Genomic DNA, 15,060 nt, shown 5'->3' with positions numbered 1-15,060 from the left:
ATACTCTCAAAAAGCGGCCTCAAACTGCGCACAACCCGCAGGTGGGTAAATCTGCTTTCCTAAATAGCCCTCGTGAGATGTTTCGTTCACTTGCCTAGGGTTAGTTTGAGGCAAATGTGAATGAGCATAAAGTTGAGGAATGACATAAAACTGTACAGTTGGGGTACCCAGGAGACAAGGAGGGGTTCTTACCAACTGCCTAGCATTGTTCTTTCAGACACTACTCTGTTAAAATGAATTTTTTTGTTAAAAAACCCCCCCTTCAAATAAGCACCTCTCTCTCTCTCCCTCCTCAAATGATTTGGAAGTGTTTCCTCAAAGCCTAAGATATTCCTTTCCCCCCCAGTAGCATTTGACAAAAGCAAAACATTCAGAGTGTGGGAAAAGAAGAAGAAGAAGAAGAAGAAGAAGAAGAAGAAGAAGAAGAAGAAGAAGAAGAAGAAGAAGAAGAAGAAGAAGAAGAAGAAGAAGATGATGATGATACTGCATTTATATCCTGCCCTCCACTCCGAATCTCAGAGCGGCTCACAATCGCCTTTATCTTCCTCCCCCACAACAGACACCCTGTGAGGTGGGTAGGGCTGAGAAGGCTCTCACAGCAGCTGCCCTTTCAAGGAGAACTCCTACGAAAGCTATGGCTGACCCAAGGCCATGCCAGCAGGTGCAAGTGGAGGAGTGGGGAATCAAACCCGGTTCTCCCAATTAAGAGTCCACACACTTAACCACTACACCAAAATGGCAGGTTAGAGTACAAATCCAGAGGCAGGTTAGAGTACAAGTTATTGAAAATGATTCAGAAGCTTCAATTCTTACAAAATATGGCTGCTCACCCCACCACCCCCGTTAGAGCTCAGAGGTGAGAGCATAGTGCTATCATTCTAAAATGGATTCCGGTTCCAACTCACGGTGACGCTGTTGACCTTTAAAGGTCTTTACAACTTAAAGATCTTTAAGGCTATTTTTAAGACCTGACTCCTTGAGGGACCATTTCTTCCATTATAAACCTTTGTATTTTTAAAGTGCTCTCTGAATTCCCTCAGAGTCTTCTATTACTTTAGTCTCCCCTATGTCTAGGTTTGCTCCATAAACAAACAAATAAAGTTTATTTGAAGAAAATCATTACTCGGAATTCAAAGGATAGCAATAACATACAGGGCTTTTTTGGGTAGAAAAAGCCCAGCAGGAAATCATTTGCATATTAGGCCACACCCAGTGCTCCCTCTAAGCTCAGTCCGCGTGAGCTAGCTCACAGATTTTTAGCCTCCAGAGCACACATTTTTGTCTTCGCTCAGGAAAGATGCCCCGAGAGCAGAATCATTGACGCAGCAGCTCACCACTTTAATGCCAGCAGCTCACAAGACTGCAGCTTAGAGGGAACACTGGCCACGCCCCCCGATATCACCATTGTTTCACATAGGAATTCATTTACATATTAGGCCACACCCCCTGACACCAAGCCAGCCGGAACTGTGTTCCTGCTCAAAAAAAAAAAAAAAAAGCCCTGATAATATATATTCTAAATCTGGCTAAAAGGCAAACTTCATTAGCCTCGAGTTATCAGTTGTTATGAAGTTTTTTAAAGTCCATTTAGAGTTGCCAACACCAGGTTCTTCAGGGGCGGAGCCTTGAGGTGGTCAGGTTTGGGTAGGGGAGGGGCCTTGGCAGGGATACTGACATACAGTCAGCCCTCTAAAGTAGCCATTTTCTTCAGGGGGAACTAGGATTGCCAAGTCCATTTCAAGAAATATCTGGGGACTTTGGGGGTGGAGCCAGGAGACATTGGGGGTGGAGCCAGGAGCAAGGGTGTGGCAAGCAGAATTGAACTCCAAAGGGAGCTCTGGCCATCACATTTAGAGGGACCGCACCCGTTTATATACCTTCCCTTCACTGAAAATGATAAAACAGGGGTGGCGGCCATCGATAGCTCTCCAGATGTTTTTTGCCTCCAACTCCTATCAGCCCCACCCAGCATGGGCAAGGGCTGGGGATGATGGGAGTTGTAGGCAAAAAACATCTGGAGAGCTACCGTTTGGCCACCCCTGCGATAAAGGATAGGGGCACCTTCTTTGGGGGCTCACAGAATTGGACTCCCTGGTCCAATCTTTTTGAAACTTGGAAGGTCTTTTGAGAAGAGGCATTGGATTCTATACTGAAAATTTGGTGCCTCTATCTCAAAAAACAGCTCCCCCTCCCCAAGCCCTAGATACCCGTGGATCAATTCTCCATTATACTCTATGGGAATAATGGAGTGCCCCAACAGACCCTGAAGCAGGGGGAGGGGCTCCAAACTGGGGGGTTCCCAACTCCCACCTGGGGATTAGCAACCCTAAGGGGAACTAAGCTCTGTCGTTTGGAGATCTACTGGAATTCTGGAAGATCTTCAGGCTCCACCAAGAAGCTGAGCAAAACAGAACAGAACACTGTGCAATTTGCTTATACTTTGCATGTTAATATCAAATGGCAAATGTTACACGCTTAACCCCCTTAATTACAACAATATTACAATAAGTAAGCCATGAATTGCTTCCTGAACTTCTCTCTGACAAAAAATAATCCAATTTAGAAACGCTAAGAGAGAGCCAGTTTGGTGTAGTGGTTAAGTGTGCAGACTCTTATCTCGGACAACCGGGTTTGATTCCCCACTCCTCGACTTGCACCTGCTGGCATGGCCTTGGGTCAGCCATAGCTCTGACAGAGGTTGTCATTGAAAGGGCAGCTTCTGTCAGAGCTCTCTCAGCCCCACCCACCTCACAGGGTGTCTGTTGTGGGGGAGGAAGGTAAAGGAGATTGTGAGCCGCTCTGAGACTCTTTGGAGTGGACGGCGGGATATAAATCCAATATCTTCATCTACCTCACAGGATGTCTGTTGTGGGGGAGGAAGGTAAAGGAGATTGTGAGCCGCTCTGAGACTCTTTGGAGTGGAGGGCGGGATATAAATCCAATATCTTCATCTACCTCACAGGGTGTCTGTTGTGGGGGAGGAAGGTAAAGGAGATTGTGAGCCGCTCTGAGACTCATTGGAGTGGAGGGCGGGATATAAATCCAATATCTTCATCTACCTCACAGGGTGTCTGTTGTGGGGGAGGAAGGTAAAGGAGATTGTGAGCCGCTCTGAGACTCTTTGGAGTGGAGGGCGGGATATAAATCCAATATCTTCATCTACCTCACAGGATGTCTGTTGTGGGGGAGGAAGGTAAAGGAGATTGTGAGCTGCTCTGAGACTCTTTGGAGTGGAGGGCGGGATATAAATCCAATATCTTCATCTACCTCACAGGGTGTCTGTTGTGGGGGAGGAAGGTAAAGGAGATTGTGAGCCGCTCTGAGACTCTTCGGAGTGGAGGGCGGGATATAAATCCAATATCTTCATCTACCTCACAGGGTGTCTGTTGTGGGGGAGGAAGGTAAAGGAGATTGTGAGCCGCTCTGAGACTCTTTGGAGTGGAGGGCGGGATATAAATCCAATATCTTCATCTACCTCACAGGGTGTCTGTTGTGGGGGAGGAAGGTAAAGGAGATTGTGAGCCGCTCTGAGACTCTTCGGAGTGGAGGGCGGGATATAAATCCAATATCTTCATCTACCTCACAGGGTGTCTGTTGTGGGGGAGGAAGGTAAAGGAGATTGTGAGCCGCTCTGAGACTCTTCGGAGTGGAGGGCGGGATATAAATCCAATATCTTCATCTACCTGACAGGGTGTCTGTTGTGGGAGGAAGGTAAAAGAGATTGTGAGCTGCTCTGAGACTCTTCGGAGTGGAGGGCGGGATATAAATCCAATATCATCTTCTTCTAGTCAGTTTCCAGAACTGGCAGTCCTTGGTCCAAAAGACATCACTTTGGCCTTGATTAAGCATGAAAAACCAGGGACGGAGAGAAAGACTAAACAACCAGAAAACACCAAATATCTCCCTTGGACAATGAAAGAAATATACTTAATATCACCAACACATAAAAAATACACGGAACACTAGTATTACTTAGGAGAAAAATTCAAAATACACACACTGTTGCCAATAAATACAATACAGAATAACATAAACCAAACCACCAAGTTCCATTACAGTTCCAGGCGTCCAAGGAATATGCAAAGACTTGTTCAACACTCAAAAGTGATATGAATATTGGAGAACTACTGGCCCAGAAGGAAGTATGTTCCACTGAGTGGTGAATATTACAGAAGGCTATAAGGCTCCAGAGATAAGAAATATTAAAATAAATATTTCTGAAGTTGACACACGGTTTTGAGAGCCTCAGAGTAAAGGCTTAAGTTGTTTATATGCGCTTCTCTTGACAAATATATTCATAGAAACGGGAAATGTAACGATAGAAATTCCATTGAGAATCTACTCAGTGCACATTTGGAGAATTTATATTCATAAATATCTGGTGTTTTCTGGTTGTTCAGCCTTGATTAAGGCCAGAGCCTTCTCCATGGCGGCCCCAACCTGGTGCAAAAATGCTCCCAATTGAGATCAGGGCCCAGCAGTACTTATTATAGACCTATATAGAATTATAGACTATAGATCAGGGAAGTTGTCTTCATGCAAGTGAAGGCTGAATTTAATTAACTGTTAATTAATTGCTTAATTAATAAGAGAGAAATCAGTGCAAAAATCTGAGCCTTCCACCCCCAGGCAGTCTGTTCCCTTTTACCAAAGAGCAATGATTAGCAATTTGTTGGAGAGAGAAAGAAGGGGAGAGAGGCGCTGCTTCCAAGGTAACAAAGAATACATCGTGCACGTATGACTTAATTTGTTTACTAAGCTGATTTCCAAAATGGCCTTTCACATTTTAAAAAACGAAAGCTAGTATGTCAAATTTCCAAAAACCTTCAGCAATCATGCCCCCTCCCCCCCCCCCAAAAAAAATCCACACCCACATTTTCTGTGATTTCTTTATGAGGTGATAAGCAAGATCCTGTTTCTTTCCAACGCCATGTTCCAGATGTATTGGGGAGAAGCTTCGTAACAAAAAGAAAGAATAGGTGGCGTTCTGCCCTTTACCATGTACTGAGAATATCTGACAAACAGTCCTATGCTAAGGTCATTTAAGTTATGATTTAACTATGGAATCTCCCTGGTGCCACATTCTGCCCTTTTCTCCCACCATCATCTATGTTCAAACGCTCTACAATACAATGCACTTGTTTCTTGCTCCACATTGTGGGGAAGAACTGCGGCACAGAGGTCCGTCATACCCTTCGGTTCAGTATCCAGCTTCCCCAGTTCAAAGGATTTGGGGTGGCATGCGTGAGGAGATGATTTGCTCCACTTGAGATTCTGGAAAGATGTTGCCAGTCGAGGCAAACAATAGTAATCCATGCTGGATCAGGCCAATGGCCCATCCAGTCCAACATTCTGCGTCACACAGTGGCCAAAACTCAGGTGCCATCAGGAGGTCCACCAGCAAGGCTGGAACTCCAGAAGCCCTTCCACTGTTGCCCCCTATGCCCCAAGAATACAGAGCATCACTGCCCAAGACATCAGATTCTAAGATAAACCATGTCAGATCACAACGCTAGTCTATCCAGTCCAACACTCTGTATCACGAAGTGGCCAAAAACCCAAGGACCATCAGGAGGTCCAGAACTCCAGAAGCCCTCCCACTGTTGTACCCCCCCATGCCCGAAGAATACAGAGCATCACTGCCAAAAACATCAGAACCTAAGAGAAGCCATAATGAATCAGGCTAGCGGTCCAACCAGTCCAACACTCTGTGTCACCAAGTGGCCAAAACCCAGGGGCCATCAGGAGGTCCAGGGCTCCAGACTACTCCCACTGTGCCCCCCGAGCCCCAAGAATACAGAGCATCACTGCCCCAGACAGAGTCTTCCATCTATACCTTATGGCTAATAACCCCTGTTTCTGGAGGCCACAAGTTTTCTTTTATGACCTGTCAATGTGGTAGAAGGGCCATACCTCCCCCACTTGGAAATTAAAAAGCAATTCAAGTTCTGCATTGTATTATGGTGACAGAGCCCTTCGTAAGCCTTTCCGTAGCTATTCTTTCTAAATTCTGGCGGGCAGGGCTTTCTTTGTAGAAAAAGCCAAGCAGGAACTCATTAGCATTTTTGGCCACACCCCCGACATCACTATTGTTTCGTACAGGGCTTTCTTTGTAGGAAAAGCCCAGCAGGAACTCATTTGCATATTAGGCCACACTCCCTGACAACATCATTGTTTCACACAGAGCTTTCTTTGTAGAGAAAGCCCAGCAGGAACTCATTTGCAGATTAGGCCACACCCCCTGACAACACCATTGTTTCACACAGAGCTTTCTTTGTAGAAAAAGCCCAGCAGGAACTCATTTGCAGATTAGGCCTCACCCCCTGACCACCACTGTTTTACTCAGGAACCCATTTGCAGATTAGGCCACACCCCCTGACACCAAGCCAGCTGGAACTGCGTTCCTGTGCATTCCTGCTTTAAAAAAAGCTCTGTTTCGGGCAATCCAACAGGAAGGAGATCTCCGCGAAAATACAGCATCCCCTTGATTTCCCTTCTGTGTTGCCAGAAGCCCTGAAGGACTCAGTGAGGGGCTACAGTATCCCTGCCAAATCACTGAGGAATGAACTGTAAAACCAACCCAAAGGCAAAACATAGGATCTTTGGTTTTCCCTTAAACTGAAGGACAACAAAGAGCGTTTTATATGATCGTACGAACACTATCAGACAAATTCTACAAGACAAGCAAATCGTCCTCAAAACCTGAGATGATGGGAATTCAGTCCTGCAGCTCCCTAAAACATAAGTCCCGTGCAGATGTAACACTGGTTTCCTTGCAAATCCCGGTTCGCAACTGCCAGTGACAACGGGAACCTTAGCTATGCTTAACCAGGGTTTGTTGCTGCCCACAAAGCAGTAAACCGCGGTTGATGCAAACAAGGAGACGGAGGGGACTTTGAAACTAGGGTGCATTTGTGAGGCTGGCACGAGCTGCTTGCTAAGACTGACTCCGCATTAACCTTTGTCCCGGTCTCATTCTCGGATCTCGAGTTTGCATGGGACAGGGAGCAAGCAGGTAATGCACTGTCCCACTCCAGAGATGCCCATGCAGAATCTGGGGGAAAAAGCCACTGTGAGGAACCCCACACAGTAGGGAGGCAAGTGCTAAATGTGGAATCGGATAAGAGTCAGCACTGGGTTTGCACTTTGTTTGTAGCAGGAACTTCTTTGCATATTAGGCCGAACCCCCCGATACAACCAATCCTCCAAGAGCTTACAAGGTTCTTTGTACAGGGCCTTCTGTAAGCTCCAGGAAGATTGGCTACATCAGGGGTTTGTGGCCTAATATGCAAAGGATCTCCTGCTCAAAAAAACCCAAACCCCTGAAGATAACACTATGACCGATTTCCCACTCGTCTTACGCCACTCTCAAGCTCCTCTTCTCAGTGGGGCTTCCCTCCAATTTCACACTATCTGCCCCGGAGCTCCAGCCAGCGTTGGATTTTTTGCGCAGCAAAGAGAAACCTCTAAAAACCAGTTTCTCTTTGTCCCGCGAAAAAGCCGACACTGGCTGAAGCTCCGGGGCAGATAGTGTGAAATCGGAGGGAAGACCCGCTGAAAAGAGGAGCTTGAGAGTGCCATAAGGCGAGTGGGAAATCGGTATATCTTTGCGATCTGACCCTCTTCTTGCCATTATCAAATGGAGGATTCCCTATAAAGATGTCTGAGATATTTGGACCTCATCTGAGAAAGACGGGAGCAGATTTCTCCGGCAATTTCCTCCAGCTAAAAACACCCCCCCCAAACTGTTACCGTCACCGCAGCATACAAAACAAAATGCTCCTTGGGCAATTTAGGAGTGATTCAGTGAGTTGTTCTCCCCACCCCTAACCGCACAGGCCTTACAGCGGTGACGTGCGGCTTCCAACATTTTCATACACATTCAATAGGAAAGGCAGGCTTACCGATAAAATACGCCAGCAGTATCACCAGCGCGACGGAGATGATAATGGCACTCAAGGCGGCACATTTCCAGGTGCAGTACTTGTAGGGCTTCTTCAGGTTAAAAGCGGGCCTAGAGAACGTGCTTCTGGGAAGCGGCCTAGGGGGAGGTGAGTAAACAGTGCTGGACGTCAAGGGGTAACCCGGCGATGTCGTACAAAAGAGGGGAGACGTCCCGCCCGGCTTGAACAGAAAGTGCCTGCGGGGGAAAAAAACGAGAGAGGGAAAAGTAAGCGATCGACTCACACGATACAAAGCAACGGCCAAGAGTTAAAGAGATAGCGCTTTAAGTTTTGGTTTATTTGAACATCAGCACCATGCATCAGAGAGAAGAAATATTCGAAGAAAGGAAACACACGTAAGAGAGAGAGAGAGACAGAGAGACAGAGAAGACTGAAGATGACACGGAAGGCTATCAATTCACACTTCCAAAGATAAATAAATACTACAAGTGAAATGAAATTGTTCCAAGCACTGGTTATGGAAGACTGTACAGATGGCCCCTCGAAGTTTATTGAAACAGTTTACCCTGGGGGTCAAGGAGGGCCTAGTTTATACCTGCACCCCTGTCATGATCCTGGGCCTAGTGAGGCCTGCAGGCTCCAGAGAAGTCTGCCTAGGAGTTTCAAAAGAGCCTACATTTCCCAGGATCCTTTCGGTCCCTCTGAAGGGATGGCAGGGTTTTGGAGGGAAACTGAGTCAGAGAGGGGTGGGGCCCGGGAAGAGAACATAAAAAGGCCAAGCCCAGGCAGGGGGTGTTCTTTTCCTAGGAAGCAGAGCTGAGGAAGAGCTGCTGCAAGGAAGAGACCCTCACCCTTAGAGGAAGGGTGAGTAGGCCCAGGGTCTGACTGAGACAGTCTAGGAACAGTAAGTCCAGACGCTTTTGGGCATTGGTTTATTTTCCCTTCACCCCTTTTACTGTCTAATGCACCTTGTTTGTTTATACTGCATTGACTGATCTTTTAAATAAACCTTTTGTCTGTTGTTCACTCTGCCTGGTCCTCACGCCTATTATTTAGCCTAAGCTAAAGGAGGGCTGAAGGGTTTGGGAGGGAACTCTGGGCCTTCTCAAGGGGAACCCTTAACCCAGAGTGGTGGCAGCAATTGGTAATACCCCCCCCCCCCCGAGTTGTGACAACCCCCTTTAATGCAACCCTTGAGGTTATTGCTATCATTGGTTGTCCCAAGTGGCTATTTACACATTCCTTCTGCATGGAGCTTCCCTCCGTTTGGAAAGAATCAAACTTTTATATGGAGTCAACATATGGGGGTGGGTGGGGAGAAAACACACGTTGAAAGTGTTCCATGTATGCCAATTGCTTTCTCGAAAGCATGCAATTAATGGATGAACAAAATAATTAAGGTGCCTCTTGACAGGGACAGATGTATCAGCTGGTTATTCAAGGGTTTGTCAGAAAATTGCCACACACATATGTGGCGTGCCAGAAATTTTGTTCAAAATGTACTTTGGGGGAAATGCTAGCTTAAGAGCCCAACTACACATTACAGGCAGGCATGGGACACCAGCGGTCATTTGACAAGCTCATTTTGTCAGATATAAGCAGATGTATTTTAGGTGAGAATTCAGCAGTCATACACACCATTCTCTGTGTAGAAGTGAACTACCTGAAGTCTTTGACCCAGGCACTGCAGTGTGATTAAGATCTTGGGAAAGGGCGGAATACAAATTAACAAAAATAAAAATAAATAAATAAAATCTCTGGAAGGCAGCGATCAGCCTCTAACGGGAATACACAGTAGTAAGCAACCGTAACTCATGGGCACTGAGCCGGAATGGGATGCACGTCTACCCACAGTTCCTCTGAGCTGTTGCTGGATTTTTAAATGCACTTAAAGGATATGAAGAGCAAGATCCTAGAGAGGACATGCAATGCACACCCCTTTCAAGAAAAATTTGGTTTTGGGTGGGGTAGCCACGTCGGTCTGCAAGTAGAAGAGCACGATTCGAAGCCAGTACCACACTGGAGACCAACGAAGTTTCCAGGGATATAAACTCTCAAGGGTCAAAGCTCCTTTTATCGTTTGTGTAATTCGGCTTAAGACTTGCTCTACAAAAATGCAGCTTCTACCAATTTATTTATTTCATTTTATTCGATTTTTAGCCTATCAATTTAAAATATATAAGATCTAAAATTCAAGAGAAACAACAGGTACTAAAATGGCAAATTCTGCCTCACAGACATGGCCTATTGTCCAGATCCAGCAGGTCTTATAGCACTGGGATGGAATGAAGGGGGGAGGCCGTTAACAAGCGACGTCCACCGCCTCAGCTGAAAGCCTGGAGAAAGAGCTCTGCTTTACAGGCCCTGCAGAACTGTAGCAGATCCCGCAGGGCCCAGATCTCCAAGGGGAGCTCATTCCACCAGGCAGGGGCCAGGACCGAAAAGGCCCTGGCTCTCATCAAGGCCAGATGGATGTCTCTGGGCAGGCTGAAATGGTCCAACACTGGACCTGAAGACGGGCAAGGGGCTTCCAGTACCATTATTGTATCAATTGTGGCTGGAAGGTCACGGCAGAGCAACAAGACTTTATCTGCAAAATAATCCGCAAAATAAGCCACGCAGCCTATATCCAATTCCCTAACGTTTGGCATGCCCCGAGGCAAAGAATTAATCTAAATAATTGAGCTGGGCGTGATATTGCAGAAGTGATGGAGGCAGCATAGAACTCCTTTGCTGCCTTCGTTGCCATCTCATAGGTCTTCATAAACGACCTATAAGATGTTCTTGTAGCTTCGTCTCGGGCCTTCCGCCAAATAGTTACAGGTTGGTGGAAGCAACGTTTCTTTGAGTTATGGACAAGACACAAACTTAAGACTAGATTTTCATCTCGCAAGTGTTAGGTCCAGTTATCCTGGGAATGCTCCAGATGGTAATTAGATTAAGAAAGCAATAAATAGCGCATAAGGGGCTCTAACGGCTGCTTCCAATTCACTTCAAGGTTATTTAAAACCTTTTGTCCGTGTGGTTCAGCAGGACAGTGACGCTGGCCACACGTATGTGATATACGTACATACATAACTTGTAAGAAAGTCTCAACGGGTGTATAGTTTAAAACTGAAACAGGGATAAATGTTGGGTTTAAGTTGCACATTCAGCTGCTCAGACAGTGAATGCGGCAGGAGAATTATCCAATGCGTGTACAACACAAACTCAAGCATACATTGTACATGGATTGTACATGAATTGGCTGTATCCTGTGAGGAGGGCTTGAGTGTTTACATAACAAAAGCGATGGATGACCTGTTCAACATAGCTGCTGCCTCTTCTACGGCATGTTCCAGCAGCTAGTGTAAAGTTTTGGCCCATGTGTTTTACTTTGCGGTGTTATTTACTTTAAATGCAGGTCTCACACCCTGAGCATCCCTTGCATTATAGGTAATAATAACAATAAGAGATTGGGTTTATACCCTGCCCTTCACACGGAGTCTCAGAGCAGTTTACAATCTCCTTCCCTCCCTCTCCCCACAACAGACACCCGGTGAGGTAGGTGGGGATGAGAGAGCATGGATAGAACTGCTCTTAAGAGAACAGCTCTGAGAGAACTGTGGCTTGCCCAAGGTCATAGAATCATAGAGTTGGAAGGGACGTCCAGGGTCATCTAGTCCAACCTCCTGCACGATACAGGAAATTCATATAATAAAATTCTAGAGTTGGAAGGGGCCATACAGACCACCTAATCCAACCCCCCCCCCCCCCCCCACTCCATGCAGGATCAGCCTAAAGCATCTCCGGCAAATAATCATCCAGCCGTGTTTTGAAGACTGCCAATGAAGAGGAGCTCACCAGTTTGGTGTAGTGGTTAAGTGTGCGGACTCTTATCTGGGAGAACCAGTTTTGATTCCCCACTCCTCCACTTGCACCTGCTAGCATGGCCTTGGGTCAGCCAAAGCTCTCTTATCTGGGAGAACCGGGTTTGATTCCCCACTCCTCCACTTGCAGCTGCTGGAATGGCCTTGGGTCAGCCAGAGCTCTCTTATCTGGGAGAACCGGGTTTGATTCCCCACTCTTCCACTTGCAGCTGCTGGAATGGCCTTAGGTCACCATAGCTCTCTTATCTGGGAGAACCGGGTTTGATTCCCCACTCCTCCACTTGCACCTGCTAGCATGGCCTTGGGTCAGCCAAAGCTCTCTTATCTGGGAGAACCGGGTTTGATTCCCCACTCCTCCACTTGCAGCTGCTGGAATGGCCTTGGGTCAGCCAGAGCTCTCTTATCTGGGAGAACCGGGTTTGATTCCCCACTCCTCCACTTGCAGCTGCTGGAATGGCCTTGGGTCAGCCAAAGCTCTCTTATCTGGGAGAACAGGGTTTGATTCCCCACTCCTCCACTTGCACCTGCTAGCATGGCCTTGGGTCAGCCAGAGTTCCGGCAGAGGTTGTCCTTGAAAGGGCAGCTGCTGTGAGAGCCCTCTCCAGCCCCACCCCCTCATAGGGTGTCTGTTGTGGGGTAAAGGAGATTGTGAGACGCTCTGAGAGTCTTTGGAGTGGAGGGCGGGATATAAATCCAATATCTTCATCTACCTCACAGGGTGTCTGTTGTGGGGGGGAACGTAAAGGAGATTGTGAGCCGCTCTGAGACTCTTCAGAGTGGAGGGCAGGATATAAATCCAATATCTTCATCTACCTCACAGGGTGTCTGTTGTGGGGGAGGAAGGGTAAGGAGATTGTGACTGCTCTGAGACTTTTCGGAGTGGAGGGCGGGATATAAATCCAATATCTTCATCTACCTCACAGGGTGTCTGTTGAGGGGGAGGAAGGTAAAGGAGACTGTAAGCCGCTCTGAGACTCTTTGGAGTGGAGGGCAGGATATATATATATATAAAAAAAAGAACGCTGAAGTAGATGGACCACTGGTCTGGCCCAATGTGAGAAGCCTTCTGTGCTCACAGTTTACAGAACAAAGCTGTTACACAAGCTGACAACCTATTTGACTAAGAGTTTAGTCAACTGGTCAGTTATTTTTGAAGGCTGTCTTTGGGATAAACCCTTGAACCAAAAGGGACAATCCATGGGTGGGGTGAAGGACTGTCCAAAGCATGGGGCGCTCTCACCCAATGTTCCCTCTAAGCTGCAGAGTCTTGTGAGCAAAAATTCTACTTTGTGAACTACCGGCATTAAAATTGTGAGCTATGGCATAAATTAGTGTGCTACGGGGTCAGACCCGGTGCCGCGCGCCGCCGCCGCCCCCCCCCCAAGCTCCCTTTAGTTTTTTCTTTTTCGTGCGTGGTGCAATGACATCACTAGTGATGTCATCGTGCAGGGCGGTGTGGGGGGAGAGAGCAATGGGCAGTGCACAAGTGTGTTGCCGCGCCTCCGCTTTGCCCCTGCACTGCCTGGCTGCTTTCAAGCTGAAAGCGGCCGCCGCACTCTTTGGAGGTTTCCTTGGAATCCCCTGAATAGCACAGTGTTTTAGCAGCACCTGAAAGCGGCAAAGCAGCGCTAAAACACTGCGCTCTTCGGAGGCTTTTAAAGAAGCCTCAAAAAAGCGCAGCAGCCAAGTGGGCGGGATGGTGGCTCAGTGGTAGAGCATCTGCTTGGGAAGCAGACGGTCCCAGGTTCAATCCCCGGCATCTCCAGTTAAAGGACCAGGCAGTAGGCGATGGGAAAGACCTCAGCCTGAGACCCTGGAGAGACATACAGTGGGGCTGTGGCTCAGTGGCAGAGCATCTGCTTGGGAAGCAGACGGTCCCAGGTTCAGTCCCCGGCATCTCCAGTTAAAAGGTCCAGGCTGTAGGCGATGGGAAAGACCTCAGCCTGAGACCCTGGAGAGACATACAGTGGGGCTGTGGCTCAGTGGCAGAGCATCTGCTTGGGAAGCAGACGGTCCCAGGTTCAATCCCCGGCATCTCCAGTTAAAGGACCAGGCAGTAGGCGATGGGAAAGACCTCAGCCTGAGACCCTGGAGAGACATACAGTGGGGCTGTGGCTCAGTGGCAGAGCATCTGCTTGGGAAGCAGACGGTCCCAGGTTCAGTCCCCGGCATCTCCAGTTAAAAGGACCAGGCAGTAGGCAACGGGAAAGACCTCAGCCTGAGACCCTGGAGAGACATACAGTGGGGCTGTAGCTCAGTGGCAGAGCATCTGCTTGGGAAGCAGAAGGTCCCAGGTTCAATCCCCGGCATCTCCAAAAAAAGGTCCAGGCAAATAGGCGTGAAAAACCTCAGCTGGAGACTCTGGAGAGCCGCTGCCAGTCTGAGTAGACAATACTGACTTTGATGGACTGAGGGTCTGATTCAGTAGAAGGCAGCTTCATATGTTCCAGCCAGGGAAGGGGCAAGGGGACTAAGGGGGCGCTGGGTGGCACCCCCAGGCGGGGTAGTGCCCTAGGCAGCCACCTACCCCGTGCCTACTCCCACGCACCGGCCCTGTATGGGGTCATCCTTCCTGAGCTAGAACAAAAATGTGTGAATTGGAGGTTAAAAATCTGTGAGCTAGCTCATGCTAACTCAGCTTAGAGGGGACACTGCTCCCACAATTCCTGAAATATAGGGATCGCCCCGAAATACAGGCTGATCGAAGTAGCAGGCTGTTTGGGGCGGACGGTGGTTAAAGTGTCATCAAGTCCCAACAGCTTACGGTGACCCCCTGGGGGTTTCAAAACAAGAGATCTTCAGACACGGTTGGCCATTGCCTGCCTCTGTGTAGCAACCTTAGACCTGGTGGTCTCCTATCCAAGTACGAACCAAGATCTGATGAGATCAGGCTAGTCCCAGCCATCCGGGTTGTGGCGGCATCTGGGCAGTTAAAAATAAAAATGGCAGGAATGCTGTTGAAGGAAATTATTACAGTCATCACCCCCTCCCCCCCCCAAAAAAAGTACCATACGTGCAAAACATCGACTTAGAACGCACGGCTGCTTCTTCAACTATCTCCAATGGAATGTCAAGGAAATGCTGCGCCCTGTTCTTAAAGGCCCGTTAAACTGTTACAGCAGGCTCTGTTGTTAGTGAAATGGTTTCCGAGGTGTCACGGGGGAGCCAATGAGATGCCATGGATCAGCATATTAACGAGGCTGCCATTAATATGTACAGGACCCTCAAGAACCTCATTGTTTTCGCTGCAATTTATTTGTTGGGCGGGGAGGGGGTGGGCAAAAGGT

At 47.8% G+C, this 15,060-nt stretch overlaps 1 protein-coding gene across 5 annotated transcripts in view; it reads right to left on the bottom strand.

Annotated features, from left to right (window-relative positions):
• The window catches only part of TENM4 (teneurin transmembrane protein 4), a 792,728-nt gene that overhangs the window by 326,914 nt on the left and 450,754 nt on the right, over positions 1 to 15,060 (bottom strand). For all 5 annotated transcript variants that reach the window (XM_060235003.1, XM_060235004.1, XM_060235005.1 and 2 more), the window contains one exon: positions 7,905 to 8,140. In XM_060235003.1, coding sequence (XP_060090986.1) covers positions 7,905 to 8,140 — 236 coding nt within the window. The remainder of the gene's footprint in view (positions 1 to 7,904; positions 8,141 to 15,060) is intronic.

Source organism: Heteronotia binoei, chromosome 3 (assembly GCF_032191835.1).
Source record: "Heteronotia binoei isolate CCM8104 ecotype False Entrance Well chromosome 3, APGP_CSIRO_Hbin_v1, whole genome shotgun sequence".
NCBI classification, from domain to species: domain Eukaryota; kingdom Metazoa; phylum Chordata; class Lepidosauria; order Squamata; family Gekkonidae; genus Heteronotia; species Heteronotia binoei.
The sequence above is the reverse complement of the archived record's forward strand: the minus strand, read 5'-3'. Positions and strand labels throughout refer to the sequence as shown.